The sequence below is a fragment of the Pseudoliparis swirei genome, chromosome 13, assembly GCF_029220125.1.
Source record: "Pseudoliparis swirei isolate HS2019 ecotype Mariana Trench chromosome 13, NWPU_hadal_v1, whole genome shotgun sequence".
Taxonomy (NCBI): domain Eukaryota; kingdom Metazoa; phylum Chordata; class Actinopteri; order Perciformes; family Liparidae; genus Pseudoliparis; species Pseudoliparis swirei.
In genome coordinates, this window is record NC_079400.1 from 12,605,990 (window position 1) to 12,620,261 (window position 14,272).

Here is a 14,272-nt window from a genome sequence, read left to right on the forward strand (position 1 = left end):
AGAAGTTTGGAGCATATTCGAGAGAGTCCAGTGTTGCCAGCAGGGGGCGCTGTGACAATTTGAACATATACATGCATCATGTGTATCCACGTGAAGTCTAGACCTTCTCATGTAAATTACATGTGAATGTGATGCTTTTTAGGCTAATTTGCTTTGGCCACTCAGTGGCACTATGACTAGAATTTAAAATTAGCATGTGGATGTCTTCAAGGTCAGTATGTGATGACATACGAGGAATATGGTTGCATTGAAACAATAATGAACCACAACAAGTTGTGTATGAATCGCAACTATCGTTTTGGAGTTGAAAAGAATGTGTTTTTTACATAATTCAAAATGGCGGAAAATCTAAGTGGGCGGAGCTTATGGTCATAATGTAATTTTTTTTGAGCAGGTCTAAGCGGACAAGTATGATGAATGTCAAGTTAATTGGTCATCAGGGGCAAATAACGTAGCCTTTTGAACATAAAATACAGTATAGGGGGTGCTATTGAGCCATTTTGGCATTTCAAAGCTTTCAAATCATATCAGGTAACTACATCTTTGACTTTAAATGTGTGTGCTAAGTTTAGTTACGTTTCAAGCATTTTAAGTCCTTCTAAAGCCCCTTAGTTGTTTGACATGAAGAATGGGTTGCCACGGCAACAGTGTTAGACGAAACATAAAATGCTTCGTCTTCTGGCATCATGTAAGTCTAACCTTCATGTGGAACAAATTTGATGTTGATCTGATTTACCTTCTCAGAGAAGGAAGCCAAAGAATAAACAATGTTGTTCCCGTTGCCACTAGGTGGCGCTAAGACCATAATAAAAAATTGGCATATGGATCTCTTCAGGGTCACTATGTCATGACGTATGAGAAATATGGAGCAGATTACATAATGTATGGCCGAATTACAACAACGTCCATTTTCATGGCGAATGGCGTTTCTTTGCCAGTCCGGCAAACGCAAATAATTTAATATTTTTGAAATCCTTCAAAGATTAGATCGTATGCGCTGGCGTTCGGAGATGGAGGGGCGGTCCCCCGCGCTTTGTTGACAACAGTAGTCCTGACTGGAGCGCTGCACACGTTGCTCAACACTTGCGCAAAATCACAGGAATGGTTGGTGGAATGCACCGGAGCCACTTCCAAGTAGTAATCGCCAAACTATCTTAATTGGGAAAACCGTTTGCAACTCGCTTCTTTATCTCTGGAAAGTTGCATATACGCAATACCGATACGGAGCGGGGTTAATGGTCCCATCGATGTTCCTTTTTACTTGTGTCTCTTAGCTGGTCCTGGCTCCTGCCTCCTTACCCCTTGTCTGGGTCTCGCCTCCTTCCCAATGGCCCTGCCTCCTTTGTGCCTCCTGCCGACTGATGATGCCAGGGCCCTCCTCCTCCTTCTCTTTCATTGATTGTGGAGGTCTGGATCGTGGTCCATGTCCACTACTAATTATTTATACACTCTGTCATATTCATATTCATGTGTTTATGTAACTCTGTAATGATTCCTTCTGGTCACATGACATCTATTCTTCTGTCCTCCTGGAGAAGGATTCTCCTCTGTTGCTCTCCTGAAGGTTTCTTACCTTTTTTCCCCCTGAAATGGTTTCTTCTATTTTTTTTAAGTTATCAGGGTATGTGTGCAGATTGTAAAGCCCTCTGAGGATAATTTGTAATTTGTGATATTGGGCTATACAAAATAAACTGATGTTAATTGTATGAGGACAACATTTAGAAAAGAAGCACTTCCATTTGCAGGGCTTTTAAATCCTGCTCTCTTAAATCAGGAGAAGAAAAGAAGCATACAGGACTGTCTCAGAAAATTAGAATATTGTGATAAAGTTCTTTATTTTCTGTAATGCAATTAAAAAAACAAAAATGTCATGCATTCTGGATTCATTACAAATCAACTGAAATATTGCAAGCCTTTTATTCTTTTAATATTGCTGATTATGGCTTACAGCTTAAGAAAACTCTAAAATCCTATCTCATAAAATTTTAATATTTCCTCAGACCAAGTAAAAAAAGATTTATAACAGCTGAGTGTTTGTCAAGGCTCAGGAAACCCTTGCAGGTGTTTCGAGTTAATTAGACAATTCAAGTGATTTGTTTAATACCCTACTAGTATACTTTTTCATGATATTCTAATATTTAGAGATAGGATATTTGAGTTTTCTTAAGCTGTAAGCCATAATCAGCAATAAATCAGAATAAAAGGCTTGCAATATTTCAGTTGATTTGTAATGAATCCAGAATGCATGACATTTTTGTTTTTTTAATTGCATTACAGAAAATAAAGAACTTCATCACAATATTCTAATTTTCTGAGACAGTCCTGTACATAAATTGGTCTTTTACCAGTCTATTTTGTGAAAACGAGACGGATTGATTAATTTGTCACATAACTTACGTACTTTCTCAATCAGTTCCTCAACCCAACTACGTATTTCACGATCTTTTCTTAAACCTAATTATGTATTTCACGATCTTTTCTTAAACCTAATTATGTATTTCACGATCTTTTCCTAAATCTAAGTACGTATTTCAAGATCTTTTCCTAAAGCTAACTAAGTAGTGTTGTTGCCTCAGCCTAACTAAGTATTTCCCCATCTTTTCCTCCTAAACATGTTCTTTTGGTGCCTAAACCAAACTGGATTAATGCATGTGGAAGTTTATATTGAAATGCAATATATTGAAAAAAATAATAATATATGTATATATATCAATAAGCTGCAACACTGACAGAAACAAAGATGGAATGGGTTGATCTAATGTTAGACGGGACGTGCCGGTCACTAAGATGGATGGTGTACACCGACATATCCTCATCCAACATATGATATCTGATTATTTTTATTGTCAGTTTTTCTGCAACACAAATGATCAGTTCCCTTGGCAAAGCCTGTGTGGTCTTGAGGCAATACAACTACTCGGTTAGGTTTTGGGTAATATTGTGATTTCTCTTTTAAAAAACTGCCAAATTGCCCTTACTTAAAGTCTGGAATTAAAGTCATCTTCACCGTGACTTTACACCGGACATGAACAGTGGTCACATGGGTGAAAGTCCGCTGTATAGTAGAGCAACGATACTCTGCTTTAATATTGTAAGTTCAACACAATATGAAGAGAATGTACATTGTGTTATTCTGTTTTAATCCAACTACTACCGTCGTGTTGGTGGAGGATGCAGATGCATGATCCCGTTGGGAGCACTAAACCACAACAACAATCTACGTGCCTTGATACAACTCCTTGTAAATACAAAAAAAAGTCATGTATTAGGAAATGATCATGAAAACGGTTCCCAATTGTTAAATCACTTTGAATCATGCATCTTGCTTGACGAGCTATTGTACGTGTAAAGTGACTAACAGAATTACACCCAAGTCACCCATCGCGAACATTTCCGCACGTACAGTACGAGTTGGCAGTTGAGCACTTCAGTCCTGAATCAACGACAACAACAAAGTCACGTCGGATAATATGGACCACTCAGACAAATGGTATCAAATGGAGGGCTGTGGCCGTAATGGCTGTGTGTGTTTGGAAGACAGAGCGAGTCCACTGTTACACCATTAGCTCCATTAAAGCATCCTTGTGTTGGTCTCCCCAAGGACTCTCACTCTCATCACGTGGGTCTGTAAGCTTTTACCACTCTTTCGTCTTCCGGCTCTTCCTCTTCCTCACCCTCTCCCACAGCTCTGCAGTGATAACCCATCACATCGACCCACCTGGGAGGGACGAATTTACCCGAAATCCTGATGGCACACTAGGGGTCCAATGGGAACTCATCCAAGTCTTTAGTAGATAACTTCTTTTACCTTGCTTAACCAAAGGTAAAAACGTACTTATTTCTCTAAACCAACTCACTTCTTTTGACCCGAACCATAAACCATGTTTTACAAAAACAAATCAAGTAGTTTTGTTGCTTCAACCCACCCGGGTCTTGCGAAGCGGCGGCGTGTTTGACAAAGTTTAAGTTTTTTAAATAGTAATATCTCTGCGATAATACGGGACATAAATATGTTTAAACTTTTAGATGAATCAGTAGGGTTTCCTCTTCCTCTTCCTTTCTCTCATGAGCTCTTACGGGATTCACAGAGAAAGATAGGGGCGTGGATGTGTCGAGTGACGCGGTGCCGAAAGTACCCGTCACACGAAATCTTTCACTGTGACTTTTTCAATTTGTTGGTTTGTCTTCATTTTGTGAAAAAACAACAACCAAGAAATCACAAAGGACCGAGCCACCACAACTGAGGTTCATTCAGAGAAGCTAGAAAACATGGTGAGGACGGAGTTTACAACAGAGGAAGCAGTTGCAGACGACGAGGACGACGGTCTAGCTTCAGAGCCTAAAGATAAGAAAATATTTCTTTTAAAAGACGCGATGTACAAAGGGAAACCGACATGGCCAAGATTGCCGCCGTAGTTGCAGAGTTGTGTTGACTGTGTTGGGCGGCGCTGTGACGATACCACCGAGAACACATTAGCAGAGGGACTTCAGTTGAGTGTGAAACGTGGACAAAAGGTTTGAAAAGTTCAAAAAATAATGAAGAGACGCTGGTCAGGGGTCAAAAGCTCTGGAATGAGCGAAGAAGTAGACCGTGAGTTAAAAATGTTTTGTCATCCGATATTTAAAAAAATTAACAGAACAATGAATTAAAGTCAGTTTTTTCTGCAGTCATTATCTCTAAATGTGGTCTTGCCAACTATTTAAATGATGGGCACAAAAATGACGAAGTGTTACCTCGGCATAATTTTATTCCTGGCAGTTTAATACAGCATTTAGATAGAAATTAGTTGGACATCTCCATTACATGCATTTTTATTGTGTGAATGCCTCTATAAAGTAGTTTTCAAAGTTTCCATGCTGGAGATGTAACATTACGGTCCGTTTACTTTCCTGCAGTCGTATCTGACTTCATGAAGTTACTGTGAATCAAGCATAGAGTTCGACTCCAAAGTTATAGCCAACAAATGCTCACTATCTGTTTGTCTCGGTCCAAAACTACAAACGAAACGATCGTTCCTGCATTCGGACTACACGTAAACGTACAGAGGTACGAAACGAGGCAACAAACACGTTGTGTCCACGTGAAGAGGTTTCAGTGGCACACAGACGAACTCCGTACAACACTGCAGCATAAAAATTAGAAAAGCTTTCCGGATTTCGTTGCTGAAGAGGTTGCTGAGAGGTTGATCAAAATCCCAGGAAAGCGAAAGAAAATATGTTTGTTTTCGTACCGACTCAAAAAGCTTGGCATTATAACACCTATTTGGTATTACAAATCAGGGATGAAAGGCTTCAATTCCCTTCCTGGTATTAAAGAAGCAACAAAAAAAGAAAGATGCATCAAAAGGTTTTCTTTAAACATCTGCTTCCACCGAGTGTCCCGCTTGGTTTAGGAAAGACTTTTGTTCTGATCGACATGCAGCAGGAACATTTTGACAGGATTTCCACGGCTCCTCTCGACACGAGAACTTAAAGGTGCACACAAAATGATTATTATTTTTATGTAAAAGATGTCGTGGGCACAAATGGGTGCTATGTCATAATCACAGGCAAAATAGGAGGTCATAACTTGATTTTGGCAAATGATAAATGGAAATTTTTTCAAAAACGTTTTCTTGGTGCACAGGGTTCATTGGTCCAAGAGTAAACTGGCTCGTATATTCCCAGGTACAGACTCACACTGTGACCGGTGCCATTTAGGACCGGCCAGTCTTGGCCACATGTTCTGGGATTGTCCTGTACTTGCACCGTTCTGGAAGGGTATCTTTGACACTCTATCAGCCGTCATTTCTACCAATATCTGTCCCTCACCATTAGTTGACCTGCTCGTGTCATGAAATACGGATTGACCCGCCGTATCGATGACAAAAAAACACACTCACACAGTTCTTTGAATAACTCCGGAGCGTTGCAATTACATCTTATTGGCCGGCTTGATTGGGGGCTCCGCCCGCCCTTTTTCTATCACTGGGGCCTCGTGACATCACGATAGGCCTCGTGCTGACTTTTGGGCGACACAGCAGGCGTTCGAGTTGTAAGTTGCTCTGCGCTTATGTTCAATTAAAGCTCAGCTGAATCATAAAAGCAGACACAAACTAACGAGCGTCAAAATTAAGTAAATCACACTAGTCCCGCCTCTATTAATTAACGGTGAGACGAGGGGACCCAAGACGGGAATCAAACGGCAAAGACGTGAGGAGGAGGAGGAGTCAAAAAGCAAAGAGGGGGGAAAAAAGTGACGCGGCACTTAAAGAGTCATCATATCTGACCTTGAATTGAACTGAATGCGAGAGAGCTCAGTATTCCAAAAAAGGGGGGTGGCCTCGCAGTGACATGGGCGATCGCAATCGCTTTGCCAAGTTTGGGGGTGCGAACGTCTTAAAACGCAGGTTTCTTCACTGGAGACTTTCCCCCCCCCCTCCAGGAATAGAAATGGCTCCATTAACGGGTGGGAAGAAGAGGAGAGCGCTCTACGGTACCGGAGCCTCGCAGTCATATTCGTGCCTTTTCCCAGCATTTTTTTTACGAGTATCACCTCGCCCGCCAATCTAACACGTAAGGGCGTTCGTTATGAGCCCCGCCGTAACTGTCAGATGATGGAATATTGAGGAGGGGAGAAAAACAGCCCTGATGGGGTTTTGCTAAAGAATAAGAATGACCTTTATCAATCATAAATGTTGAACCCTTCTTCTGTTGTGTAGGAAGTCTTTATTAAGTTAGTTAGGAAGAGCGTCTTTTTTCTCTCTCTGATTCATAAATAAATAAAGGGGAGTAAGAGGGCGGGGCGACTGTGATTGACAGGTCACTTCCGCTAATAGAGCTATACATGGTAAATATGGTAACTTCCATTCATTGGTTGAAAAAGAAGTAAAGACGGCGACGGCAGAGTCGCTGAACCGCTTCAAAGCGTCATCCCACAAACCAACGGATGACGTTGTGATGACTTCGTCCACTGTTTATGGATTTATATACTTACGGGTTTCAAATGAAAGGAGTTAATGAAACGTTGCAGAACATTAGTTGAGAACATTTGCGTCTACAAAGCTCCTACCTTGGACTTCCCGTCACCCTTTAGAAAAAAATGACGTCAAGTTTTCGTCATCGGGGGAATAATTGGCCACGACAACACGGGGGGAAAAGGTGGAGGAAGGAATGGCGAGCTGCCGCCAATCAATCGGTGCCAAAGATCTTCAATGGTGAAGGGGCAAATGACGCCGCCGGCGAAGGTGACATCTTAATTGTATATTGTGCTCGCACTTTTGGGAACGAGTGCGCCGCGCGGTGTCGCGAGTCTGAGGGCTTACCTGGAACGAAGCTGCCCTGCACCATTTCCTTGTACGCCCACCATCCTTCGTGAATCTTCGGCAGATTCGGCTGTGCTGTGAGGAGAAGAAACACAGGAACAGGGACGTCAGTCACTCCCATCAGACCACTCAGGCCAGAGAAACAACACATAAAAAGAGGGAACTTCTTTTTTACCACCATCGCTAAACTTCTCTACAGATGGTGACAAACCGGTGGCAAACAAGGCCTCCAATTGGAACTAGACCTTTGCCGCACACACACATACACACAAACACACACACACACACACACCGTGATGAGGTTATTCCCTCGGCATGAACGCTGGGTGAGGAAGGAGGAAAGAAGCCCCAGATCAGAGCAAAAGGCGGTTAAGTACGAGGTGACGAAGTAAAAGGTCTCAGTTGGGGGAACCAGTTGTGAACCAGAATTACCCATCATGCCTTTGGGATAACGCTTTGTCTTTCTTTCTTTTTTTAAACACCATAACATTTTCCTCTCCCCCATGTTTATGTTTCGCCAAACGGCCGAGCGGGGTGATTCAAGAAGGGGTGGGCTCTTCTGGAATGAAAGGTCCAGAAGAAAGAATTATTTTGGGCTGGAATAAAAGATTGCATCCGGTTTCTTTCCGACGCGTCCTCTGCCTCCCTTTTTTCAGGGTGAATGAACTTGATGTAAACGAACTTGAAGTAAACGTATCTCCACTTCAATTGCGATAAAGAGTGACGTTTATTTGTATTTTTTTCTTCATTTTTTCGGACAAAGGAAAAACGACGTGATCGCGTTACATGTAAAAATGTCCCAGAGGTGACGCGTTAAGACGCCACAGCAGCGTGAATGTAAATGTAGCCCCCCCCCCTGTATAGTGACTGTCTTACACGGTCTTCTTCAACAGCGTCGTGGGTGACTTTGATCATTACGATTTCCCTCCAAAATAGCTTTTTGATGATTTGCATTGAGTGTGATCCATTCAGGTCCCTGTCAGACACGCGGTTATTTCCACCGCCGTCTCGTGTCTCGTTGCAGGGTGAACCGATTCTAGAAAACAACGTACACTTAACGCTGTGGGATTTTGATTTAAGTGGTTAAAATATGTTTTGCACAGCCGCACACACACTGTCCCTTCAGACGCCAGAGGTTTGTACACACCTGTACACACCTGCACACAGCTCTACACACCTGTACACACCTGCACACACCTGCACAGCCTCATCTACTCATGGCACAAACCACTTTGTCCAAAACGCACATCCTTTTCATCTCGTCTTAAGAGATAAGAGGTCGGCGGTAAGAGAAATAATGAGAAGTCGGAGGGAACAGGAGAATACCGTGTGTGTGTGTGTGTGTGTGCGTGTGCGTGTCTGTGTGTGTGTGAGAGCCCTTGGGATTGAAGCTGCTGTAAGTAATAATATAAAGGAGATTCCGGGCCCGTGGTCATGATCCTCTTACATCTGACATATTCAGATGTGCGTTGCTCTCTGCTGTACATGTGCAGCTAGAGACGATAATAACTGAGTGTCCCCGAGACACGGAAAAAAAAGAAAGACTAAAACACCCTTTTTTAGAATTGATAAGCTCTCTCTCTCTTATTCCAGTCCAATTAGACGGCGAGTGAAGCGGTTCCATCCTCATCAGCTCCAGTGAGGGATTCTGGGATGAATTCTTTGGACCTCTCGTGATCCCCGGACGTACTGGAGCGGCAATTACAACCACTACCACGCTAAAGATGTGTAAATATATAATAATGGATTTATCTGTTTTTGTCTGAGAAAGAATAGGATGCCGAATGAAGAAAAAACAACTGTCCGGAGTGACTTTTCTAACTGGTAATTAATAATTGATTTTGATTAATAATGAAAAACATTTTAAAAGGCTATTAGGAATATATTAATTATATTAGTCTTTCAATGTTGCACATGATCATTGCAAACATTACAAAATATATTTAATTGAAATAATTGGACCCATTAATTTACTTTTTTTATTCATTATTATTCATTTCCTTATCTCGTCGTCAAATCACAAACAAGTAACATCGTTATGAACGGGAATCACAAAATGCATTTTAAAACTATTCAGAATGCATTAATTATATTTGTACATTCATTTAGCAAATGACCATTTTAAATGTATACAAATTAATCTTATTTCACGCAGCAATTATTATTCTAAATCGCCTTTTAATTTCCTATTTGTAATGGGATTACTCATGCATGATTCATGCTGACAAATAGTACTTCCTGTCACTCACTGAGAAGCATCTACTGTGTTATATATATATTAGGGCTGTGAAACGATTCACATTTTTAATCAGGTTAATCACAGGTTTCTGTGGATTAATCATGATTAATCACATATATACATTTATACACAGGGGTGCACATAACTTGCTCACCAGTGCGCGCGCCGGCATCCGAGCTCTGCGGCGCGCAACACGGAGATCAGAGCCGTGTTAACGCGACACGTAGAGACAAAATGACATGCTGCTGGTTAGAGACGACCAACAACAGACGGATTGGAAGCTCATTCAGCGCATGCGTTAAATGAGTTTTAAAAAATAAACTAATTAATCCTGTAATTTAATCATAACGCGTTAACGCGTTATTTTTCACAGCACTAATATATATATGTATGTGTATACATATACTTATACACACATCGGTAGAATATCGATGTATGAGGGGGTAATCCATGATGGTATATTTCTATGTGCTTATATATATATATATATATATATATATGCCTGTGCATTTATGTGTAGTGTGCACATCTTTTCTTTGTCATATGCATATCAAGAGAATTAAATAAATGAAAATATTGATAAAAAAAAAAAAAGTGAGATGCAGTGCCCCCCCCCCCCCCCTGAGATGAAAGAAAGTCCAACACCATCTCATGGTATGAGGTCATGGAGACTTTACTAAAATACTTCAATTCATAAGTACGTATATATATATATATATATATAGTTCTATGTGGTCACTTCAGTATCAGTTTAATTCGACATGAACATGAAGCCTGTGGTGGTTGAGGAGGCACTAGGTGAGGCATAATCACTTCCTGTGGCTCATCAGAAGAGGGGGGGGGGCAGAGAGAGAGAGACCTACAAATAAAAGCACACTCTCATGTCTCACAATGTCTGGCCCCCAAACACACGTGCTGACATCAGCAGAAAAGAAAATGCCTCCAATCTATGAAGTTAAATGCAGATGATGGAGGAGGAGGAGGGGGGTGGGGGGGCACAATTTTAACATTTCATTGGGTCCCCGGAGCTGTTTAGGTAGTCAGCGTGGGCACAGTGCTATAACGGCATGCCGTTTAAACTGTCAATTACGTTGCGCGCGAGCGTGCGTGTGTGTGTGTGTGTCGAAGATGAGAGGATGCTGCATGCTGATGAAGGATTTGAAGTACTTTCAAAATGCTTAATTTTTTTTTTTTATTGCTTGTTGGTTTTCCCCTGGATGTGGAAAGTGATTTTCTTCTTAAAGGGCCGGTTGCAGACGAGTCACAGACGGGTCGGAGCACAGAAGAGTCACCGCTCGCCTGCAGGAGGCGGTCCATCACAAGGGGCCTGACCCCCCCCCCCCCCCCCACAAACACTTTATTTAATTTACTGCGGAAAGGTTTAATAAATATGCTGATACCGGCTGATATCAGCAGCCTGTGATTAACAGAAGAAAGAAAAGATGGCATTGTTGTTCAGTAAAAAAACAACAACAAAACACGTAAATAGTGTCATGGAGCAGTTTCTTACACCTCCATGGAAACGTTGCGCTGTGAGCTAAGAGCTAACAGAGTAGTGTAGTAAGAGAGTCACTCAGAATAGAAAAACACCAAATATCAATCATCTCCATTCTGACCTTAAAACCGGCGTTTAAACCCGTTCACGTCTGAAAATAACGACACGTTTCAAGACCCAGACCTGGACCAGAGCCCAATGTGCCCTCTGTGTTTCTGACCGCTCGCCACCGTGTCACACACTCTAGTGTCGGATGAACCCAATTAAAACGAGGTTGAAAACATGTCGCTGGACTCCAGAAAAGGTCCCGGGAGCTCATGGGCTCTGGAAGCTGAACCAACGTTAGAAGTTACGTGTCTCCTTCAGTTTAACATTAAAGTTAAAGAAACTTCTTCTCTCCACTCAACACATTCTAGTCTGACGCCGTCTGTCTGGCAGCTTCAGTTACAGTCAGTCTTCCTTCTGGTCTCATTTCATCTCATCTCTATGCATTTATTCCTCCATCTTTCATTGTTCTTTCCTTCTGTCTTATTGTTTTATTGCAGTGTCACTCATCACTTTCCTTACTTTGCATTAGAGACCTCAATAATATCTTTTCCCCCACTCCATCACTTCCTTTAATGTTCGTTCCCTTCATATTTTCTTTCCTCTTTTTCTCTCCCCCTTCTCCTCTACTACTTTATTTCTTCTATCCTTCCTTAGTCCTATCATCTTTCTGTGTTTCCTATTGTTTTTTTATTCCTTCCACACATCATTTCTATTTTTTTCCTCCCTTTCTTGCTTATCTCTTATTTTCCTTCCTTCCTTCCATCTTTTCTTACCTTTGTCTTTTTTTTCTTCCTTCCTTTCTTCCTTCTTTTATAATTATTTTCTTCCATCCTTTCTTCTTTCTTACCATTGTACTTTTCTTGCTTACGTCTTATTTTCCTTCCTTCCCTCCTTCCTTCCTTCCTCATTGTTTCCTTCCATCCTTTTTTTCTTACCATTGTCCTTTTCTTGCTTTGTCTTATTTTCCTTCCTTCTTTCATAATTTTTTTCTTCCATCCTTTCTTATTTTTTCCCGTTGTCCTTTTCTTGCTTACGCCTTATTTTCTTTCCTTCCTTCCTTCTTGGTTCTTTCCATCCTTTCTTCTTTCTTGCCCTTGTGTTTTCTTGCTTACGTCTTATTTTCCTTCCTTCCTTCCTTCCTTCCTACCTTTGTCCTTTCTTACATCTAATTTTCCTTCCTTCCTTCCTAACGTTGTCCTTTTCGTGCTTACGTCTTATTTTCCTTCCTTCCTTCCTACCTTTGTCCTTTCTTACATCTTATTTTCCTTCCTTCCTTCCTTCCTAACTTTGTCCTTTTCTTGCTTACGTCTTATTTTCCTTACTTCCTTCCTTCGTTTCTATTGATTTTTCTTTCTTTTTTCTGTTTTTTGTGGAAACCATGAAAAACCCACACAATCCAGATATTGGTTTTCGGCACCAAACTGAACTGAACTGATTATGCATATAAAAAAACCTTTTCAGCCACGCAGGACTTATTGCTTCTCGTGACAGAACATTTTACATATTGCTACTTTGACTTCATTAAAGTAACAAGTACCTTTCTCTGCTCACGCCTAGAGCGGCGGCCTCCAGTTCAGCTGAAGCAGTTCATGCTTTAGGGACGGGCTCACGGTGATTGACAGGAAGAGGAGCGTCTTTACGTCACTCCTTTTTTTCCAAATATGGTAGCCTTGGCCGTAATCCAAGATGGCGACGGCAAAATCACCGAAACAATGGCTTTGAAATATCAGTACAAAAACCAACGGGTTATTTCTTAACTACAGATATACAGACTATGGTCTAGAGTCTGGTCTCTAGACACTAGAATCTGTTCATGACAGTAGAATCTGGCCTCTAGACACTAGAGTCTGTTTATGACACTAGAGTCTGGCCTCTAGACACGAGAGTCTGTTCATGACACTAGAGTCTGGCCTCTAGACACTAGAGTCTGTTTCTGACACTAGAGCACATGTGTCAAACTCGCGGCTCACGGGCCACATCTTTGGCCCGCATGATCAAATCTATTTACTATTAGAGCTGGCCCGCCGGTATATCGCACGCACCACCATAATACTACAAATCCCACAATGCACTGTCCGTGTGTCGCCACGTCAATCGCGTGCCCGAACGCGCCTCACACTCTGTGTTACACACCACTTCTGTCAACTTTCAACTGTTCCTCTCCCCAGAAAATGGCTAAACGAAAGGTGGAATTTGAAAACAGGAGTTTAAGACAGGTGGGAGGCTCAGTGTTTGTTCGCGGGTGTAAATGTCAAAGCTGCGTGTCTTCTGTGCGGAGAGTGTGGCTGTAATGAAAGAACACAACATAAGGGGCGCGATCACACCAGACGGCACTTTTAAAAGTGCAAGCGGTCCAAAAACGCCTCGGCAAAAACGCCGGGAAAAACAGTGCGTTGGAGTCGTGATTCGATTTAGAATTATAAAGCCTTTCGAAATTATTTACTGCTAATATGAGTGTCTCGTGGGGAAAACAGGCGCGCCTAAAAACGCTCGAAAAACGAAAAGGCATTTTGAAGCCCAAAAAAGCAGGTTTGAACTGCTCAGTAATCCATTTGCAGCTGACGTGGAAAACGCACCATCAAACCTCCACATGGAGCTGATGGAGCTTCAATGCAGTGACACGCTGAAGGCAACATACGAGTCTGTGGGCGCTGCAGAGTTTCCACGTTTATCCCCGACACAAGGCCCCAGCTGCCTCCCGGCTGCTCACACCTCTCTATGTGTGGCAGCACATACCTGTGTGAACAACTGTTCTCTTTGATGAAGATCAACAAAACTTCCCACAGGACTCGTCTTACTGACGAGCACCTTTACTCAACCCTGAGGATGTCCTCAGCTCAGAGCCTGACCCCAGACATGATGATCTTGTATCTAAGATGAGACGCCAAGTGTCCGGCTCAGACCAGTGAGCATCACAGAGCAGCAAACGGTGCTTTGACGCATTTTCAGTTTTAATGTAGTTTAATTTTTGCATTTTTTTCTCTTACTACTACAGAACATTTGATTTTTCTTTGAAGTAAATTATTTATGGCTGTTGTTTGCCTGTAGTAAATGTTTTAACTTGAAATGACTGGAAAAACTGCAGATAGAGCCATAAGCAATTAATGAAACAGATTTGTACTACTTTTATTTTTTTTAATTTATGTATTATTCATCATTTTTATTTCATTTACTTCATAATTAATG

General features: G+C 41.6%; 1 protein-coding gene and 1 long non-coding RNA gene across 4 annotated transcripts in view; one reads left to right on the forward strand and one right to left on the reverse strand.

Annotated features, from left to right (window-relative positions):
• Positions 1-14,272, reverse strand: part of ca10a (carbonic anhydrase Xa) — a 209,728-nt gene that overhangs the window by 174,860 nt on the left and 20,596 nt on the right. For all 3 annotated transcript variants that reach the window (XM_056429097.1, XM_056429096.1, XM_056429095.1), the window contains exon 3: positions 7,305-7,379. In XM_056429097.1, coding sequence (XP_056285072.1) covers positions 7,305-7,379 — 75 coding nt within the window. The remainder of the gene's footprint in view (positions 1-7,304; positions 7,380-14,272) is intronic.
• LOC130203175 (uncharacterized) overlaps positions 1-14,272 on the forward strand; it is a 41,937-nt gene that overhangs the window by 13,965 nt on the left and 13,700 nt on the right. The gene's annotated exons all lie outside the window — the stretch shown is intronic.